The sequence below is a fragment of the Caloenas nicobarica genome, chromosome 4 (genome assembly GCF_036013445.1).
Source record: "Caloenas nicobarica isolate bCalNic1 chromosome 4, bCalNic1.hap1, whole genome shotgun sequence".
Classification (NCBI taxonomy): domain Eukaryota; kingdom Metazoa; phylum Chordata; class Aves; order Columbiformes; family Columbidae; genus Caloenas; species Caloenas nicobarica.
In genome coordinates this window covers 69,985,203-70,007,625 of record NC_088248.1, presented here as the reverse complement: position 1 = coordinate 70,007,625, position 22,423 = coordinate 69,985,203, and the positions used below count along the sequence as shown (strand labels likewise).

The 22,423-nt window shown below is 38.4% G+C and overlaps 1 protein-coding gene across 2 annotated transcripts in view; it reads right to left on the bottom strand.

Moving 5' to 3' along the window:
• ZFYVE28 (zinc finger FYVE-type containing 28) overlaps positions 1-22,423 on the bottom strand; it is a 77,019-nt gene that overhangs the window by 39,585 nt on the left and 15,011 nt on the right. The window contains exons 2-7 of one of the 2 annotated variants that reach the window (XM_065634329.1): positions 17,388-17,525; positions 14,277-14,479; positions 12,406-12,495; positions 11,781-11,870; positions 9,370-9,471; positions 556-1,917 (exon numbers count right to left, since the gene is read on the bottom strand). In XM_065634329.1, coding sequence (XP_065490401.1) covers positions 556-1,917; positions 9,370-9,471; positions 11,781-11,870; positions 12,406-12,495; positions 14,277-14,479; positions 17,388-17,495 — 1,955 coding nt within the window. In that variant the 5' untranslated portion in view covers positions 17,496-17,525. The remainder of the gene's footprint in view (positions 1-555; positions 1,918-9,369; positions 9,472-11,780; positions 11,871-12,405; positions 12,496-14,276; positions 14,480-17,387; positions 17,526-22,423) is intronic. The other variant, XM_065634331.1, reaches the window with a different exon arrangement.

Sequence of the window (22,423 nt, the reverse complement as noted above, 5' to 3'; positions counted from 1 at the left end):
TCTTCTATCAGCTTTGGCTGAAATGGTCCAATAGGTTTAAAAGCTGCTCCTGCACTCTATTAGGCTCCTTCAGCCTTAGACACTCACAAATACACTTGTGCCCACAGGCAATGTGATCAGATCTCTCAAATGAAGCTAAGGTAACATATTTAGATCCCAATTTAATCCCGTGCACTGATGCAGAAGTTAACTTTTTAGTCTCTGCCAGACACACTTTTTCTGCAAAACAGCGGAGTACGACGGAGATAATGACCCAGGTAATGTTTAGTAGCAATACACTTTTTGTTACGTTAAACTGGTGAGATTAGCGTCCTTGATTTCAATGATACAGAGACATCATATGATTAAAACTCTGGTGTTCTCTGAATGTTTTCCAAAAAAGCTGATGAACTCCAATAAAAAGCTTCTTGCATTAAAAAATTTAAATTGAAAAATTCCTTGACCCTGCAACACACTATTTTCTTTAAAATCAACATTAATTATACACCAATCAATACAAGGATACAGGAATTTATCTACATGCACGTTATGACCAAAACCTTGAGTTGCTCTTACCTTGAACTAGATCTTGACTTTACATCTTCCTTGGCTGTCCTTTCACTATGAGCATCTTCATTGTTGTCCTGTTTTTTCTCACATAGTTGTTTTCTCTTCTCCCACTTCTTCTGCTGATTTGAGATGCTTTCTGCTTCTCCTTGTGAGTCATTTTCTGCTCCTACCTGTGAACCTGAGGAATGTGCCAGGCACTTAGAGGAGACAGGCAGTTTTTGCTCTTCTCTGCCAAAATCTCTTTCTGCTAACAAAGCAGAAGTTTCAGGTCTTAATGTTTCCTGTGCAGGGACTGAATTGTCCACGTTATCTACACGGTCCATTTCCTTGGACTTTACTAACGTATATGAAGCATTTACAACACCTCCTGCAGAATGTTTAGTCTTCAAACCTTTAACACTGTCCTCCCTGCTGTCTTCACAGCTGCCACAACACACACAGGAATTAATTAGACAGTTTGTGGCAGCTATACTCAGTTTATGGGATTCATCCTCCTCATTTGGTAATGGATTAGCAGATCCAGGAACACAACTAATAGCAGCTTCTGGAGTTGTTACTGGGGATTCTGAGCTAGAGGGAGATTTAGGATTGAATATTACAGTAGCAGATATTTTCATTCCCCCTGTCCTGTGAGCTATCACTTCTGCCATTTCTGCATCATCAGCGTATGCATCCCAGCCATTGAGGTATAACTGTGAGTCCGGACCTTCTAGACAGCTGCATGAATTCTGAACTGAGATGCCAGACATCTGTTTGCTATCTTCAATATTGTTATTATTGCTTAAGTCACTTCCAGCATCTTTCAAAAGCAAAGTTTCCTCTGCCTGATGGCCGTTCTCATACAACAAAGCATCTCGATATTGCAGGTTCTGTTTTGAATCGTGGCAAGGGTTATTCACCCAAGCAAAAGTATCACTTACTGAATCCAACCCAGCAAGAGCTTCTCCTGCTCCATCTAGGTCATCCATGAAAAACACTCTGTCCTCTTCATCAGTTAAATTGTCAAGATGGTGTCTTGTTGGTGAAGCTTCTGTGCTAGAACTATTTCTCACGCTAGGTCTGTGAGCTGGAGACTGACAGATGCTTGGAGGGGAAAGCAGAGAAGACATTTCGTCTCCGACTCTGTGTACCATCCTATTCAGCTGCTCCAGCTCCTGTTCATCGTACTGCATAGAACAAGCCAGCTCAGCCTCCGTGTTTTCAGCTTTTCCCGAAAGCTGCTTAGCAGGCAAGGTCGCAGTTATGCCCGGTGTAATGACAGAGGGTACTTCAGGGTCTGCTCTGACAGGAAAGTCCACATCTTGAGAGATGCAGAGGTTACGTTCCAGTGTGTGAAGTTCATCCTCTGTTAATGTCTGAAGTAGATCCCTGAAAATGAAGGAACACACACGTCATTTTGCATTTACAATCACAGGAGGCACTGACGTTACAGTTTTTAAAAAAGCTTTTGCTATTAGTAAGGAAATTCGGGGGCACAGAGAACTTTCAGCTGTAACTCAAGGTGCACTTGGCATTGATATTCAGAGCACGTGATTGCTGATTCCTGAATTTGAGATTACTCATGCATATTCAGGGCACCAAATTATTTACATCCTTGCACTGAAGGCCCAAAATAAATGAAATCACACGCAAAAACGGATCTTTACCCCTCCCCACCTACTTATTGTGACAGCATTACCCACATTAGATATATTGTCAATTTTTTAATTCACAAATTTGACTTTGCTTAGCAAACCAATCCGCCATCCTTCGTACTAGATTCTTAAAATTATTCTGCAAAAGAGTACCGCAGTTTCACACCATTATATTGTCAGACAAAAAGAACTCATTAAAAATTGCAGCATAGCTTATGCAACGCTGATGTCTGGGAAGCCTGTTCACTGAAACAAGGATTGGGAGTCGGGTCTCTCCTGCCTCAAACATGTAACTCAGTCCTTAGGGAGCTGAGCTTCTGCGTGATGTTAAGAATCAGGCAGGCCTAAAAGCAAACGTTTAGGTATTTACTAAACTATGTTTTCTAGAGACACGTAACATCCCCAATGTTATCAAGCATCCTCAGTATTGCAGTTTAGGACGATGAGCATCTAAAAGCAAACTGCTATTTGAGGCAGTTATGCGTAAGTGCTTTATAACCTTAAAACAAACGCATAGACATAGCAGCACTTAATTTTAGGTCTGAATTTGATTTACAATATGCCTCTCAATTAGAAACCACATATAAAAATATCCTCTGTCAAGAACTGCTGTCAACATTTTCGAAGATCAGCAAGTATATTTTAGCATAAATGAATGTATGCGAAAAGGAAGACCTTCTGCTTAAATAGAGGCTAGGAGTTCATTATTCTTCATGTGTTTAGAAATTATTGGCTAGCAGGTGACATGCAGCTGGCATAACAACAACAATAATAATAATAAATTAATTCCCTTAAAGGAGTAACTTCAGTCTAAACAAGAGGACCAAAAAAACCCCAAAAGACACATTCAATGCATCTCACATCTTGATTTCCAGGCAATGGCTTGCATTCTTGTTAACTCAAACACCAAATCTTTTTCCAAGTACTATCACTAAAAGATCAAATTGCCCAAAAAATATATCACTGGTATCTGACTTGTTTAGCAGCTACTCTACAATTTAGAAAAAATATAATAGTTTAGATAAGCACACTTAAGTCAGGATAAGTATAGAATATACATTTTTATGGTTATGTACATACAATACAATTAACATCTTTATTAAAAAAAAAAAAAAAAATCATGTTTTTATATGAGAGTTATATGACCCTGAAAAAAATTCTAAGCCTATGGAAGAAGTACCCATAAGAACAATTGCACCATTTTATCCCCCCTTTTTCACTTGTTTCCACATTCCCTAATGGAGAAGTCAGGATTTCTTTGTATCATTCCATACGCATCTTCAAGTCTGAAGTTTGACAATTTTTTCAGTCAAATGAGTAAGAAAGGGAAACGGGCAACCTTTGATACAGCCACTTACCTCATAAAGTTATATGTGGCACACTAGAACATTTTAAAAGACCTGTACATTTATTTCTTTTGTCTAAACAGTATGTAATGATACCATCTCTTTACTCAGATCTTTTATTTAAACAGTAATCAGTGTCTGTAAGAGATCAAGCATTTTAATATCACCATCAAAACAAAATGACAGAGAATGTTTTAAGTTTTAAGGTCAACATTCAAATAGTTGTTTATTTTTGAAAGAATTACACCAATATAATCAATAACAACATAGAATAAAAGAAATTTTGCCGTGAGGCTTTGTATTATGAATTTTGAGTTTGTCAATTTTTACAGAAATGCTGTGATGTAGGATTTTATAAGTAGAAACAAAGTAATGTGGGACTACAAAAAGTTGGGTTTTTTTAAATTTAAAAAAAACACAGAGTAAGCAAATGCAACAGTGAAAGGTTTAAGCTTGACCGTCGCCTTTGCAAAGATATTAAAACTTAAGCCTGGAGAAGGCTCCAGGGAAACCTTATTGCAGGCTTTCAGCACTTAAACGGGGCCTAGAAGAAAGATGGGGACAGACTTTTCAGCAGGGCCTGTTGCAATAGGACAAGGGGTGATGGTTTTAAACTAAAGGAGAAGAGATTCGGGCTAGACATGAGGAAGAAATGTTTTACGGTGAGGGTGGTGAGAGCCTGGCCCAGGTTGCCCAGAGAGGTGGTGGATGCCCCATCCCTGGAGACATCCCAGGCCGGGCTGGACGGGGCTCTGAGCAACCTGAGCTGGTGCAGATGTCCCTGCTCATGGCAGGGGGGGCACTGGGGGAGCTCTGAAGGTCCCTTCCAACCCAAACTATTCTATGATTCTGTACAATATTTCTGTGTCAGGCCAGCGTCCATCAAGTAGGGAAGCCTGTCTCTGCAGTAGGTTCTAAGGCTGAGCATAAGAACAGGACAAGCCCTCTGGGATCTCTGCCCAGTGCATCCCACTGGCTTCCATCAGCCTCTGGCTCAGGGATTTCTGAACCAAGGCGGCATCTGTGTGCTCAGCAGTCCTCAGAGAACTCTTCTTGCACAGATGAAAACGTGTGTGTCAGGAACTGCTCAACAGTCAACTGCTTAAACATCAGCTACGCTCCTCCATACACCACAGCCAAACCCTCTTCTCAAAACACAAGAACTAGCAATCCTACAAATATAGACTATACTAGCAACAATCAAAGGAATTGGCATTCCATTCAAGCTGATCAGAATAACCAGGAATGAAATAGGCCCAGGGAAAATATAAGACTGAATCTTCTGTCTTTTAGCATCTAGTCTGGGGTTTTATTCAGTCTCCAGAACATCCCAGAGCAGCACCCAGGACGCCTGGATGTCTGGGTGCCCAGAGCCCCCGACTCCTCAGATCTGCCCCATAGGGGTTTCACACATTGCACTGAAAAGCAAGTGCTAGAAATACGTATTAACTTCACACTGGCTATCTTCATTGACTTGAGTAACGAACTCTTTGCTTCTGTCAACAACGCCACCTCAAAATGTAAGAATTGTGTGCAGTTTTGAGGAGAGGTAAATAAAGCTTGATTTAGAAAAAAAAAAAATAATGAAATCAGTTGACAGTCCTCATGTCTTTTTAGGTGAGTCAGATCGACACTGCCTTGCAAGAGTTGTGATACAGAATCAGTCCTATTACATGCACTAGTCCACCAGACCTGTTATTTCAGTAGAGAACTAATCCTGCTTTAAATTCAAAGGAAATACGCTCATTTTCCCAAGTCAAACACCAGAAATTTTGCTATTAACAAATACAGCTTGTTCTAAAAGAGGTTCAGACAATTAACTTCACTTCTCTGCATATAAAAACCCCAGACTCACTGGGCTGTGTTAAATACAAGTATCCTTGCAAGGTGACAAATCTTTGATCAACAGGTACTTTTTTGATACACTGTATATGAGATTACACAGGATTCACTGCCAACATTAGGAACATCGCATGTTTTAAAATGCCTATGTAGCTATTGGCAATAAAATTAATATCTGCCAGTGTACAGAAAGAAATGTTAAATCTCACTACTGAAAGTTTAAAGCTAAACATCAGGCGTCATTATTAAACCATAAGGTTTAATTAAGCTGTAGCTACTTCCACGATGAATTTCCTTTCTGCTGAAGCATCTGTAACTCATCATTGGATCCAAGCAAGCGCTGTGCTCTTACGGAAAAAAGAATTTTCCCCTCTGCTTCCATTATTCAGAAGCTGCAGGTAAAGAGAGGTTCTGCAACCCACCCCGGCAGCAGTGGTGAGCTTTCTGCTCACAGAGGCTTCAGAGAATGCTGAATTTAAAAAGGGTGCAGGTTGAGGCTTCACCTGCTTTTACTCTTTTTGGCACAGTATCACAGGAAGGCAATCTAGCCTTGAAAACATGAGGAATGTTTTTCTTCCAGCGGCTACAACCATCTGCAGAAAAACAAAGTTCTTCAGCTGTACTCTGCTCGTTACAAGCAGTAGTGGAAATTTACTATGCCTATTGCAAAACAGATAAACATAATTTTACTCTGCTGCTAATATCCAGGGTGCAGAAATTACTTCTTCAAAGATCTGAGGCTAAATGTCCATTTAAAGACAAATTTGGCTGGATAGAGGACAAACACCCAGATGCACTGATTTTGCACATTCTCCAAGTTTCCTTCATTTACTTTGCTCCTGTTCCAACTAGAATTTTAAATTGTCTGTTTTCGGAGAATGGCATCATTCTTATTGCCAGCCTGTGCCTCAGTTCATGCTCTGAACAGAGCATCACCAGCTGTCTTTATGGAGCTGCTGCCACAAGAACACAATGCAGGTACAGGAATGAAATTTGCACCCTCCTGCTTCTGTGGTGCTGAGCTGAGCTCAGCACAGCAAAGACCACAGATCCACTCTGACACATCAGCGCTGAGAATCCAACACTGACACACCACAAATATCACTGGTACTCCTTTACTGCAAAACTTTTAAATCAACTCAGAGTTCTAAACATAGCCACCTTTGAAAAACTAACCAGTTTCCCCTCAATCACTATGCAGACTATAAAAGCAAATGAGTTTCACAAGCCTCCCCACATTCTTTAACACACTGACAACAGGTACACCACATACGATTTCTAAATGATACAGAAGGGTTTTGGTGTACTTGAAATGGTCTGATCCTCTGATTCTGCACCACTCGATCTGCAGCCTGCTTGATTCTGCGCCACCAAAACTCATCAGGACCCTCCCGTCAACTGTAATGGTCCAGAAACAAGCACCGGGCAAGCAGAGGGCTCTGGAAACAGGGCAGAATTAAGCAGTACTGCAAAATCCCAAGTTTGCTCACATCTGAAAATCTCCATGTAGCAGCCTCAAATATATATATAATATAGGTAATATTTTATCTTAAGAATGTTCAGTGTTACAGACATCCAAGTTAAATATCTATGCATATAGCAGATGATATGGCTTTGGATACTTACTAGGCAGATCACAGTAGTTTGGTAGAAACGGTTCAAATATCTCAGTTTAAGAGGAACAGAGATAACACTACTATATAATCATGCATTGGTAGATGTATAAAATACCAATGCTGATGTTTTATATCTAAAATAAAAATCAACACAAGAACCTTGCTTAGGCATTAAAGCATTCAAAGTCATCATGTGCTGCTCAACCTTATCAAAATCTTAACAAGAATCCTTATCTTACTGCATTTGCTCAGTCTCCACAATCTCGATTGTTTTCAAAGTTGCCAGCCACCAAAAAGAAACCAAAAATTTCCCTAGCCAACAGATATTTTTCTCTGCTAGATCTGATTTAATTATGTGGATCCACATAAATACAGTGCTTATTGCTGCCTTCAACAGGAGGAACGTTTTAGGATCTTAAAAATTACCTGTAGTCCTACACAATAATCATCTATTTGGTGTTATTGCATGAATTAAAATATTAAGTTGGCTAAAAAGTTATAGAACTTTACGGAGGAATGTACCGGAATGCAAGGGAATGTCAGGAAGATGTGCCAGGGGAGGTTCAAGTTGGACATCAGGAAAAGGTTCTTCACCCAGAGGGTGCTGGAGCACTGAACAGGCTCCCCAGGGAGGTGTCACAGCCCCAAGCCTGACAGTGTTCAAGAAGAGACTGGACAATGTCCTCAGACACATGGTGTGAACTGTGGGGTTGTCACATGCAGGGACAGGAGTTGGACTTGATGATCCTTGGTGGGTCCCTTCCAACTCAGGACATTCTGTGATTCAACGATACTGCAGAGATGTGATCATATTCTGAAAGAGTATTCTCATTTTTTGAAGTTTGCATTGAAAACTGTAGTTGTTGAACAAACATGCATTTTACTAATGTGTTTTCAACCCAAGCGTTAAGTTCAGAGTAACTGAAAATTAAATGGACTAAGCGATAAACTGACTTCATTGATTTTCATTTTCCATGTTGTGAAATGTAAGCAGTAAGCAGAAAGAAGAGATTATGAGAAGTATTTAGCTTTTAAATATTCTTTCTGGCTTTAGTCAGCCAGTGGAATTGCAGTGAACATTTCTGTGACGGCCATATATTGGGAATAAGATATTTTAACCATAAACTTCACGGACTTCTTAATTTTCAGTACCATTAAAGTTCTTTCCCCCCACCTCCCTTTAACTTAGCTTTTGCTCCTCAATTCATGTTGCTCTCCTTTACTCAGTATTTTATAAAACCATAATCACTCAAATTAAAAAAAAAAGTCAGTTTGTAAATTTTAATTCTGAGATTTCAATATAAATATAATGTACCTAAAAATAAAACTGTATCACTTCTAGACAGAAATCCTCAGAAATCTTCAAGGGACACAAAAGGATGCGGTCTGGATATTGGTGTAAGCTAACTTCAGATATAGGTTCCTCTCTGAACCATCCCTGGCAGAGCTTGAATTTTCCCTCTGGAGATGCCTCACTTAGAGGTAGAGGAGATTAATCTAGATAAACTTATCTATATGAAAAATATTCTTGCATCAAACTGTCATCATGACACACAGGGAAGGCGATAAACTGGTGAAAATTGGACAAATGAAAGGAAAACTTCTGCCAAATTGCCTCTAGAGACTCCTAGGAACAAAATTTGCAGTTGATATATACATTTGAATTCTAAGAAAATAATATGGCTTACAGATTTAGAAAAGGTTCTTTTAATACCCAGATAAAATACCTTGAGGGTGAAAACAAAAACCTGAATATAAAGATCCGTTAAAGATACAATTTCATTTCTCCAAAGTTACAGATGAGTCTTCTAAACACCTAGACTAAGAAAAACATGTTTTAATGCCCTTCATACCTAAATTGAGCCAAACTCTACATCTCAAATGGTTACCAAGACTGAAGTACTGTGAAAAGAGGTGTATGTATATAAAATGACCCATCTTGTAAAAGCAGATCCACAATATGAAAAGCTGATAGTCATTTCTATCAGATTAAGAATGACCTAAGAATTGCATCACAACATACTGAGAAAATGTAATAAGCCCAGTTAAACAGAAACATTGATGCTAATTAGAAACAGGATCTCCCAAAAATAAACTCCAGCTTCAGTATTTCAGGTATCACCCAACCATAAGGACAATCTGAAATGTAATAAAATGATATTCAGAGAGAAAGTATCACAGAAATGAAAAGTTCAGAAAACTCCCACGAGATGAACAACTGCGTTTAGGTATTTCATGGGTTTATCAGGCAAATGAGATGAGAACGCAGTTTATGGTTAACACAGCAAACAGAAACACTTTTCTAGGCATTGATGTGGTTTTTTTGAGCCTCTGATTTTTACTTCAGAAGAGGAGCAGTTACAACCACCTTTTATTACTTGCCTTATTTTTCTTAGCAATGTGTGAAAAGGCCTGAAGAGTTCAGACATATCTTCTGGTTTATGGTCCAAGTTTAATGGTCCCTCGGAATAGACAACAAGGCCACTGTAATTCAAACACATGCATGAACACACAAAAAAATGAAAATTTCATTATATAGAACACCTACTGAATAAGGAGTTAAACGTAACTGTACATAAACATTAGAACTACAGTCGTTACACATTGTTATCTTATTTTTGTCTTATTCGCCCATAGTTAGAATTTGATGCTATTTAATGCAACAGAAAAAGAACCCCCCCCCACCCTGAAACATAAGAGGAAAAGCAATGGAAGCATAAGGGAAAAAACATACATTTGTATCATTGCTGCAGCTGACCCGTAAAAAAAAATAAAAGAATAAACTGATTATCAAGTAAGTTGAAGAAAGTCCACTGGAGAGAGGTTTCAAATGGCTTTTTCTTTCCAGTCTAAATAATTTCTAGGTAAGATAGTTGACTCTTGAGCTCCTTTCAGCACTTAAAAGGGGCCTAGAAGAAAGATGGGGACAGACTTTTCAGCAGGGCCTGTTACAACAGGACAAGGGGTGATGGTTTTAAACTAAAGGAGAGGAGATTTGGGCTAGACACGAAAAAAATTTTTTTACACTGAGGGTGGTGAAACACTGGCCCAGGTTGGCCAGAGAGGTGGTGGATGCCCCATCCCTGGAGACATCCCAGGCCAGGCTGGACGGGGCTCTGAGCAACCTGAGCTGGTGCAGATGTCCCTGCTCATGGCAGGGGTGGCACTGGATGGGCTTGGAAGGGCCCTTCCAACCCAAACTATTCTATGATTCTATAAATACAATCCAATACTAACACATGGTAGAAAAGAAAACACATTTGCTAAATGACATAAAATACATTTCGATAATACCATGCTTCTAAATCAACTCAGCATTTGTAGAAATTTCCCTGGAAAGAGGTCAGTTCATGATCCTGAAAGCCTCCATGTACTTCACTGTAGAATTCCCAACAGTTCCTCCACTCCTGCTCAAACCTGTCTGTGTGTCAGGGATTAAACATACCAGGTTCCAGGTTCACATGTGAACATATCAGGCAACATACACTGTATAATGTGTATGGTAAACCCATGTCTGAAAACAAACTGTAGACAAAAGTGACTCTGAAAGGTGTTCCTTAAAGCTTTGCTATTACAGATCCGAGGGGATCCAGCACTTCTTGCCCCAGACCCATCAGTCTCGTTAAGGAACTGAGTGACCCCATGGCAACTTTGGGATGCATCTGGCTTGACTTTAAAGGCTTCGTCTTTCACAGTCCAAACCAAAGGCCTGCATTTCTTCCAGACAACGTCACATCTGGATTGTTTAGTTTTTCGGCGGAACTTCACATGGTAGTGACTTATTTGCAGATCACTGGATACTTAGGAGTAGTTAAACGTCTTTTCTGCCCCTCTCTCCCCCTTTGTAATTTGGGGGCTGACATGGTGTATTGTCCAGAGGGGCCTTGGTTTGCTAGTTAGTCATAATTTATTCTTCTTCATTGCATCTTTCAGCAGCTTCGAACTGAGTTCTCACATTCCGCTTGTTTTTTGATAATCAGATTATTACTGTTATTATTTTTAGAATAACAGTTACAGACAATATCCTATTTAACAGGAACAATGGGCCACGGAGATTTCCTGAGGAGAAGTGTATTACACTCAGGATTTGAGGTTTCTTATTTCCCTCAATTATGCTGCTTATATTAGCTAACTTTAAAACATTCACAATAGTAAAATATTAAACATATGCTGGCTTTACTCCAGAGAAACTGCTGTCTTAGTAAATCATGAAAATGCATTAGGAAAAATGCATCTGATTTGTTCAATATTGCAAAAAGTGCATGAAGTAAAAAAACTTTTTATTCAGTTGTCTTGAGTGGTCAATACAGGGCACAAATCTACACATACATTATACATGTTAATACTTCCCTTGGAAAATATTTAAGCCTAACTCAGTGGTCACAATAGACTCAGTCTGTCATGACAATTCCTTTTGAAACTAAAGTCATTAAGAAAAATACATAATTCCTATGGAAAATTTTTGGTTTTCAAGACTTGTATCCTTGAGCGTAACAAAATACCTGCTTTCAAAAAATAATTCTGAAAACGTGACATTCTGTAGACTGATGTTCTTCAGTCATCTTTAAAACTCTTTCTGGAGGATGACTGATCAATTGTTCCAGGCTCCTGCATTCTATATTTAGAGTTCTACCTTTTATTTTTTTCTTTTGATAGTCCACATGAAACTGGTCATGAATTAAAAAAAAAAAAAGAGAAAGTACAAGCAAATTCAGGTGAAAGAAAATAAGCTGAAGTTCTCAACGAAGTTTTTGAAATCTTCAATAAAGAGAGTAGTTAAAAAAATTACTTACCATACAATGGCTAATCTTGGAATTGTAAACATTAAAGCTGGTTCATAGTCATCTATCATATCTTGAGTGAGGTATCCAAGCCTTAAGGCTCTAGGCAGAAAAATAAAATTATTAAGAGATCAAACTCTTGAAGAATAAATTTAAACTGCAAAAAATTTGAAAAAAAAAAATGTTATAAGCCAGGATAGCATTTAACTCATGAACTATTTTTGTACAATCTAAAACACTATGCACATAACCGACTGCTGTAGTCTCTGCTTAAAGAAAAAAAAAAAACAACTTTCAACACTTAAAGCTTTTACAGCCATCCAAAACCAAAATAATTTTTATGCCACTTGCCCTCTTTAATTACTGTTTCATGCCAAGCTGCAGCTTGATACAGAAAACCACTTCTGCTTAGAGTTTTTCAATGAAACATTTTAAAGTAATAGGTTAAAGTATTTGGTTTCATTTTCAAATAAAACTTGCTATAACCTTCTAGGTCAACCTCCCCTAAACTAACTAAACTAAAGAAAAGTCATTGTTTATGATGTTTCTTAAAGACTATAGTTACAGTATTTCTACAAAAGCTCAGACTGAAAGTAAACATAGAAATGAAAATACAGTACTTAACTAAAATGCTTACCTCTCCACAGTTTCACAGAAAAGTACGATTACCTCTTGCTGCACATAATATTCTTTTGGAGACTTCACGGGTACCATGGCCGACACATAACTAGAGAGATTATGAAATAATGTACGATTATTTTTACACACTTTAACAAATCAGATCATAAATAAAAACAAACCTAGGACAAATCGTCTTAGGAACATAACCCTTCTTGTACCATTTTGTATTGATTTTGACAGCACTCACTGTGAAAATTGTATAGTGTAAGAATCTATAAGAAATGCAGCCCATTTATTGCAGATTGAGACAGTGAAACTCAATAGTAATTTATAACTACACACATTTAGTGCGTAGTACATCAGAACTCCATACTGTGTGGCATAGGGAGGTAGGTCCTACAAAGATCTTTAGAGCCATATCTTGAAGACAGAATAGTTTATTCTGCATTTCCTTGAGGAAAAAACAACCAACCAAACAAAAAAACTCCAAGAAAACCAAATAATAAAACAAACAAACAAAAAACAATCAACCAACACAAAACCTCAAAGGCACACTTCACCTATAAAGGTTTGACCTGTAACTACATTAGTGAAATTGAGTTACCCAGCAGAGATAATTCGGGAGACTCAAAATTTGGCCTCATTTCTTTGTGGAATTACAGGCAAACCCGCCAATTCATAAGGCGAGAAATACTGGTAAAAGTAAGCGGTTTTCTATCACCATATTACTTAATCAGTCATTTGTAGACTACAGGTAACATGGAAGAGAAAAAAAATGTTTACAAAACAACGACAAAGAAAAATGCCGTAAGTAGAGTTGGTATAAACAGAAACAATTCACAGGCACCACCAAGGAACGGTTACTGACTGTCGGTGTCTGCACTCAAAACCACACTTAAAAACATGGTTTTAGCCAATGTTTCCAATTAAAATGATTCTCAATGTAACGGTATAATCATGTTTTTTTGAATCAGAACAAGTTGGTTACCTGTGTGACACAACGCAACAGAGTATGTGTACTGAGGAAGGGCAGACAGTTACGGGAGACAAGACGGTCTACAGATTATTGCCAAGAAAAATTAAAAACACTCTCCAAGACACCTGTTCTGCTAAAGGTAGGAATGGCTGTATCATGTCAGACCCATAGATAATCTTGTCCAGTATCCTGTGTGTAACTACGCCCAGCACCACAAACATCTCAGAGGTGTGGGAAGCCGGCTTCAATTCTGAAGCGCAGTGCAAGACTTGGTCAATGTGACCTCTGATGCACAAGTAACTACTTTTCATACCCCCAAAGCAGTTATTTTTATTTTTGCTATAAGCCCCCAAGCCATTTTTCAATCACAAGTTTTTAAATCGGTGAGTTCCTGCAGCTAATGATGGCTTGTGTAAAAGCACTTCATCAGATTTCAGTTTGCCTTCTTAAATTCACTGGGTGCATCCTGCTTTATCTCTAAGCACAAGAGAACAAAACCTCATAATCTCTAGACTGCTTGTTATTTTTTTCTTTTTTAATATCTCTTGTTTGTCGCCTTTCCTCTGACAAAGAAAACATTAATGGAAGACATTTATGGCTTCCTTTTGTGCTGTGGAAAGCCTCCCTCAAATGCCATATGCCAGTAAGTAAATGGAAGCTTAGTTGAAGAGAGCAAATGTTGATTGCTAAAAAGCTATTTCATTTTCTTTTCATTATTGGTGCACTGGAAGGAAAAAGTCTAACAAGACAACAAATTACTAAAGAATTCAAACACCATGATAAAAAAATTACATGCTTTTTCCATAAAAATAAAACGGAACAAAACGGCCAGCTTCCAAAAACCAACAAGCCACCCAACAGCTGTAGTAGCTAAGTCAATGCCCACAATGCATTTAGTTCAGATCTTTTACCTTAATTCAAATTCAGCAAACAGGACATCAAAGTGCTTGAGTGAATCTTTCATTTTTTCTGTGTAGAGGTTCAAATCCCTTAAGGCCTGGTCACGAATGATATTTCTAACTTCCTCTAGGCTTCGGGTCAGATCTTTGGCCAACGGCCTCATAGCCATACTCTCAATTTCACGATTCATAATAATTGAACCAGCAGCCAAGCACTATGAAATAAATTAAGAGAGAAAATATTAATTTTTGCAAAGTTACTTTTCTGTTAAAAAACCCACACAAGATGTGATATTGAATACTTTGAACAAGGGCAGCACTAAGCCCCAATTTGCTGCAAATTAATAAAAAAGTGAAAGATTTACGACCAATATGCTGAGAGTCATAGGCCTTCAGATAAAAAGTCAGGGAGACATGAGAACAGGGGAGACTCAAGTGCAAGAACCACAGAGATGACAGAAGAACTTAAAAAACCTCTTCTCCCACTAGTTAGGCAATAAGCATTGTTAGGATATACCCTCCATGTACACAAAGATTGCCTGTTTAAAAGGGATATGAATCCAACAAAAGTACTATCAATGGACTGTTTTGATTCAGGCTGTACTGCTTGAGTTTGTAAAATAAATCTGCTCCTTACAAAAAGAACAGAAATTCTGCAGCTGCGATGCCTTTTGCAGCAAAACTGGTCACAATGGCTATAAGGCCAGGGATCCAGCTAGATCAGTATCCAATGTCCCACAGAAGCCATTAATATATTTTATAGGAAAAAAACAACCCAACATAAAAAACAGGTCACAGAATCAGTGATTCTTCCCTTTCAGTTTCTGGAAAGCAGCTATTTAAGAGACTTCTTGCCCCAAAAATCACACATGGACTCCCTCTGACCTGCTGACAAAGACATTAAAAGTAGATTTTTACTGTCACACATTCTTAGAAGTTTTTAAAAATCTTGCTATTTAAAACAAGCTATTTAATAATCTCCGTGAATGGCTTTGTTCCTTTAGGGATACCTTTGGAAGACAACAAGTGTCAATGTAAATCATACCTGCTGTATTAAGGGAAATATTTTTATTAATGGAAAATACGCAAGGTTGTTCTAGTCTCAAAGTTCTCTTTTTTTTTTCTTAATTTTTTTAAACCCAGTTTGCAGCTCTGTGTCCCTTCCCTGTCCCCTGCACTCCTGTGGACAGGAGGCACTTCTGCAGCTCCAGGGGGACCCGCAATCCCAGCCCTGGCTCAGCAGCCTGATGCACCAACTTGGGTTCTACAGGCACTCAGAGAAGATCATGTTCTTACCTCTTATCAGCCAAAGCAGCATCTGTGGGTAATATGGATAAGACAAGTCTCACTCGTTGATAGGTACTCTTAGTCTGATAACTCAGAGCAATTGTACTGACAAGGATACGTAAGTGTATATTCATAACAGCCCATACATTCTTCCTTACTACATGAATTTACAGGAGGACGGTGCCTCCCATAGGACAAGTCAGCATGACCTCAGCACCATGTATAGTACTTTCTGTGAAACAAACAGGTCTCTCCTGCCTGCTGGTTTGATTTGGGGATGGCAAAAGTTTCATTCGGAAGGAGTAAAAGCATTGGTTTATACAACATAAATGGTGGATAAAAGGAAACTTTTTTTTTCCTCCTAGAAGATACTGCCTGTCTTGGTGATTCCCCCAAGCATTTTCCACAACGCATGGAGAAGTTACTACATGGGCCAGCATTTTTCCTCTTTGTTTGTTAATGCAATCCCGATTTGTTGGTGCCTTAGAGTAAATAAGGATAACAGGAGTCACAGGGATTCATTATGGATAGCTGCAGATAGAATTACCCCATCTTCTCCTACCTACCAAGAAAGCACCACTAAGCCAACATGTCAGACTCTCAGCGTTTTAAAGGAGAGCATGGTGTCACCTGGATGACAACACTGAAGGTCACCATGGTAAGAAAAATTGCTGCTGTTTTTCCTGAAGACAAAACATTGACACATCAAATTCATTTTGTAAATTCTACCCAGGACTTCTCTGACTCAGAGGAGCCTACAATTAACCACTGTCCAAGACAGTTTCAGAAACAGAACATCTGCAGGTACACTGGACTGACCAAGATAGGACCTCCTGATGGAGAGCGTGCACGTTGAAAAGAAAGGACGAACTGGTAGAGAAAAGAATGGGTAATACCAGAAGCCGAAGGATTGCCTCAAATACAGAAGAGGCAAAGCTGAAAACAACAAAACCAACACCACAATGTGCTGCTGTGTCGTGGGATGTCCAGCCCACTCCTCCCCCAACCCTCAACAAATCCATTGTGCTTCAAAAGTCACCTTCAGGCCAGCAGACCTGAAGACACTACATTTATCATTAAAGATGCCACAATTATTATTTTTTTTTTTTAGCCAGACTTCAATACTAACAAGTACCTTACATATCACATCCTTTTTTTCTGACACTTCAGGCTTCCCTTGGTTAAAACAATTAAAGCTTATTCACTACAAAACCCCCCTGTTCCTACAGGTTGCTGTAGAAGCAGGTCTCTGAGAGAAAGCAGGTAAAAGAAAAACGGACTTCAGCATTTTACACAGAAACCATTATATTTTCAGCATACACATGAAACAAGTGAATTACGTGCAACAAATGTCAGCTCAAACTTTTGTATGTTTAATATGAGTTACATCACAATATAGCCATTAAAATAAAGTGACAGCATACACTTATATTTGTTGGAGAGAAACTTTTATTGTGATAAAATTCCCTTACATATCTTTACTTGTTTCTAAGATTTTCAAAGCATGAGATGCAAGACGGACCATTAGGAAAAAAAAAATCCAAGAATATTAATCAGATGCTAATTCACAAAATAATAGTTTTTAAAAGGTGGTCATAATGACAGCAGGCAATTATGAAAATAAACCGGTACGCTGTTAGCCCAACCAATACCAAAACCATAGCTATGCAGTCGTCTTCTACTGAGCATCCTGAGTAAGTTCTCAAGGATAATTACTTTGCCCTGTAATTATATGCACCATATCCAGAAAATTCTCAAGAAGTAATTTAAACTTCTAGCTTTATGCTGAAAAAAATTGTCCATTAACCTCAAGTAACAGAAATATGAGAGACTTACCTCTGCTCCAAACCAAAGCTGTCCTGCAAGGTTGTCATGGCGTATTTCCTCCGGGAACTTCACACAAAAGTCTCGGTTGGCCCGTTCATGTGGAATGCATTCGTCCATGATTTGATTTATGATGTTCAAAACATTATCCTGAAGCAAAACACACAATAGTATGTATACTGTTCCCGCAGAAATCCCACAGATTTTTAACTTTTAACAGTATTTATTAGTGAGGCAAAAATCAATTAAGACAGAAAATGCAGTATTTAACTCTTAGGATCATCACACACAGAGCGAACAAAGCGGAGAATATCGCATAGAAAAAAAGAGTGGCAAACTTCACTTGTTCTAGTTTTCCTAGAGCCTGTTTCTCAGACACACCGCACTTAACTTTGACTACTTTGGTGGGACTTCTGATGAGGAGGCGTGATTTGAAGAGCTCATTACCTCCAGCTATCTATCTGTAAATTATGAGTAAATAAACTAGAAGTATAAGTAAATGGGACTTCTCTCATTTCCTCTCAGCAGCCCCAATGATATGCACTTCATTCTTCCCCAAAAGAACATGTGACAGAGTACCCTGGAGGCAGAAGAAATTGAATTATATTGGGACCATTGGGGTTGAACAGACTTAAAGTCATCCTGGGAGTCCCAAGCAGGTAGTCCCAGGCCAAGGGCTGGCAGAGCTGCCTGTCACCTCAGCCCGGCCACCCCAGGGGACAAGGGGACACCGCACAAGTCCGAGTTCTAATAACTGCTCTGATCCACGTCTGGACCAAGACAAAGATCAAAGACCTATAACCAGCTTCTTGATATGTAGTAAATAATCTGCATTCATTTATTTGAAGAGATAATTTTCACAAACCCCTGCTGGGAACTGCACGGAATTTGATTAACATAATAAAGGTAGATGCAGAGCATGAAAGAGACTGAGTGTTTTCATTAACGATGTTGTGTCTGTCTCATGCTTCTTCCACTATTTGCAGAATTCATGTTCTATTTAAAATATTTTTGAAACAAATAAAACCAAATCTGTCTGTATAGACTGTTTAACAGACAGAATTGCTTTAAGTCTATGCTTTACTGTCTTATTTTCCTTTGCATTTAAAAAAAATATAGAAGACAGGAATTTTGAAGAAAGCTGCCCCTTCAGTGTGTTCCCCACTGTGAAAGACAAAACCTACTTTAGGTAGAAAAAAAAGATTCACATTTCCTGCAATTTCAGTGCAGGCTGTTGTAACTGCTGTTGCCACAAAATAATCTTAACATTAATGTCATAATCACAGTTGTCTTCATCCAAAATAATAAATTAGCCATTGGCAATATTTATTACACATTGGTATAAAGTATTGTGTTATCAATTAAAACATTTTTATATAAATGTATTTTCCCAAGTCTGTCATGAGGTAACGCATTTCATCTCCATGAAGTTGTTAAACAAACACCCTGTACATTGAAAACATGCAACATTCAACCATTTTCTTTAGAGATAAATCTGAAACCCAAATGGTCTGTAACTCCTCCATAGTATCACAACACAGACCGTGGCCAGCAGGTGTGAGAAGAGACAAGAAAACAAAAGCTGGATTCCCTGACATCTAAAATACTTAATTTTAGAGACTCATCCCTCACTCCCCCGGGTATAACGTACTGCCAGGATTAGCAGGGCACTGGGATCCCCAGGAATGCAAACAGATGCCCATTGGAGAAACTGAGGGGAAAATACAACCTCACAATATTCCCTGGTGGAACTGCTTTAGGGTGAGAAAAAGCAGACTAAGAGCAAGTTCCCTATTCTCCTTCCTTCCATTTCGTAATTCCTGGTATTGAGTATCCTTCTCTCATCATTATTTAGCTAGATCTAACTGGGCAACCAGAATATTTTGAAAGTAGGTCCCATAAGGAAATCAACTTCTAAACCACATAGTTGCTACCCAAAGTTACAGAGTAATGAATGAAACTGATGATTAAAGCATTTAAATCGTAGAAGAGCACGAGTCACTCATGATGTGTCTTAAATCAGTTATCACCGATTTGTTTTTAGACCAGGTGCTTTGGCTGTAGCTCCCACTTTATTGCCAGATCAATAAAGGGTGGTACATTAGGATGAAAAAAGCAGATTCTTGTTTTCAGGGAATTAATAGAAGTTTGCAAAGATATTTTACCATTGGAGAGGTGCAGTGTTGAAAAGCAATCCTACCAGTTAAATTCTACCAAAGCTGAGGGAAATACAAAGAACTATTAAGTCAGGGAACTCTGAGAAGAATTATATTTCAATCTGATTATTTCAGATTTTAAGTAAGCCAATTCTGTTTTATTTTAGGACATGATATTCCAATTTATTTTACCTGCCATCAAACTTGAAAATGGGAAAATTTTCAGTCTCTTGCCTTTTTTTTTTCCCATAAAAAGATACACAGAATAGGATGAGACCCATAGTGAAAAGCTTCTCTCCCTAAATGTTTTTTCTTTTACTTAAATGCTTTATTTTTCAAATGCTATCTCATTTTAAAGCAGTCACAATACAGACTGAATTCTCCTTTTATAACCACTTAACATACATATTCAAAATTCCTGATTTATCAAAGAACGTGTTATGCAAACAGAGTAAGGCAGCAGGACTCATACCTGGCCAAGCAACTGTTCTGTATTTTTGTTTTGTTTTTCTAATCATTACACCTGTACTAAGACTGTCTAAATCATCTCAAGAGATAATTATAATAAGCATCGTGAAATTTCGTACCTTAATGCAGTTATCTCAAATCAAATATTGCAACTCAAGGCAACAGGATATAATAAGATAATTGAACTTTTGACAAAGCAAGTATAATACTAATTTTTCAGTATATCATTTGTTCACCACCTAAACAATATTTAATATTCTTCTTCATTTCTTCAGTATTCCTATACCCTCTAGATGCTTCTGCTCCAGAGCCCCCAAGATCTACCAAGACATCCCCATGTACGCCAAAATTCCTGAGTCAGTTTTAAAAAACAAACAGTTATTGGCAACTTGTGCAGTAACTAGTAAGCTAAACCATAAGTAATTAGAATTTTACTATATGCTTCCCAATGGAGATAAATCACAGTAACTCAATCTCTGGACTAGTAGCCATTAGTTGTAAAGAGTTACCTGGCTTCACAAAGGCAGCTGGTCAGTCTGTCAAAAAGCTGAGTGTAAAAACTAATTAAAAAGATCAGTATCTCTTCCTGTATACTTTAGTGGTGATACTGGAAGATTAAGAAAAACCAAAAAAAAAAATCCACCCAACCAACAAAAACCAAACCAAATCAAATTCTCCATCACTTTCCTTCCTTCTTCCATTCCTCCTTCTTAGGATACCCAGAGCAGAGTAACCTACAAAGGAAATCCAGAATAGTTGCTCCCATGATTTCAAGTCTCAGATGCTCTGAAACTGGACAGATGCCAGACAATTTAGACAGACTGTCCAATGCATCGTAAGCAAATTAGTCTTTTCTTTAAAAGAGCCCCAAGAAACATTCAATTTAGTTAATTACAATATTCTGCTTTGTAAGCTAAGAACGAATGGCTTCGGATAGACAGTAGCATTGAGGTTTTTGCTCTAATTTAAGCAACAGAAATCAATTCGGTGGAATTGAAGTAGTAAATCTTTCACCCGATCCATCTTTCTACATAAAAGTCTCCAGATTTTAATGTATCCTTTGGTAGCGTTATCTGTTATCTTTGGGTTCGTTTGCATAGCGGGATGAGCCCAGGTTTGTTTCAGCTGCTCTGTTTTCCAGCAGCACACCAGGCAGCCGCTGCCGAGATCCTGCTTTGGGATTTACTCCAAGCTCCTCATTTCCTGGAAAACACAGCTCAGGGTTTCACAGAACGGAGAGCACTTATATTTTATTTTGATAGCAAAAATAATGAGTGCTAGTGAGAGAGGACAAAAAGTCAGTTTATTTTCAGCCCAGCAGCAATTGCCCATATACTCAATAATCAGAGCACAAAGCTAACAGCAACCACTGCATTAGCTTTTGGAACAGGTACAAAAAGAAAAGCCAGTAACTTCAACTTATGCTCTAAAACATGTGTTTAGATGAACAAAATGCAGACTTATCTACCCTTTCGTACATGTCCTTGATAAAGTCTATGCTGCTCTTACATGCTATTAAATTTGACATGACCTTCTTGAGGTCATCTTGATTTTTCAGAGAAAGATAACTTCCTCTGTTGTTCAGTATCTCTTTAATACTCATATTTGAATTATCAGTAAAATCTAGCCAAGGTAACATGGTCTTTGGTAATATCACCGTGAGCTTAAGAGATAGTATTTTAGCCCCCTCAACATCACATTTATAACAAACAGAAGTAAATGATGAACACAAATTAAGGCCAACCATAAAGGAAGAACTCGTCGTAATTAAAGCAATTACCTAGTGGTCAGGTTTTTACAGGTTACTTTCATCAGCAGAAGAAACCAATAATAAGGTGACATACTCATTGATGTAAAGTAACAGGATTTCAAAGGACACCCAAATTTCTGGCTTCAGAACCCAGCAGGGTCTCCACAGACAGCTCTTTCACCCATCACAGACCCAAAGTCTCTCTCCAGACAAGTTCCAGGTTCAAGTTCCATGCTGTCCCTCCAGCCCCCTGCACAGACCCCGATGGTTGTCACTGTCAGTCGCTCTTTTTTGCCTGATCGGCTATTTGACTATTAATATTTCCCATTGCCAACTTCTAGATGCTCCACTTTCTGTAAGTCACTTAGATTTTTCCTACGTATGAACTTTAGGCTGTAGCTCCTAGTTTATCGCAGCCCACTTACAGAGCGGTACCAAAATTCATCATGAATTAAAAAAGGCAACTTGGATCTCAAGCAATTTCAATGTTGCATCACCTCAGCCCAGCACGGACGATTGCTGCGGTTCGTGTTGAACTGCAACGTCAAAGCTTCTTTTCCTGAACTCTCCTGCCAGCGTACCCTCAGGAGGGCACTAAACACTCCAAACATCCCGGGTTTCTTAAGAGAAATTTTCATCTTACCTCCTGCATATACTCAAAATTTATTATGCAT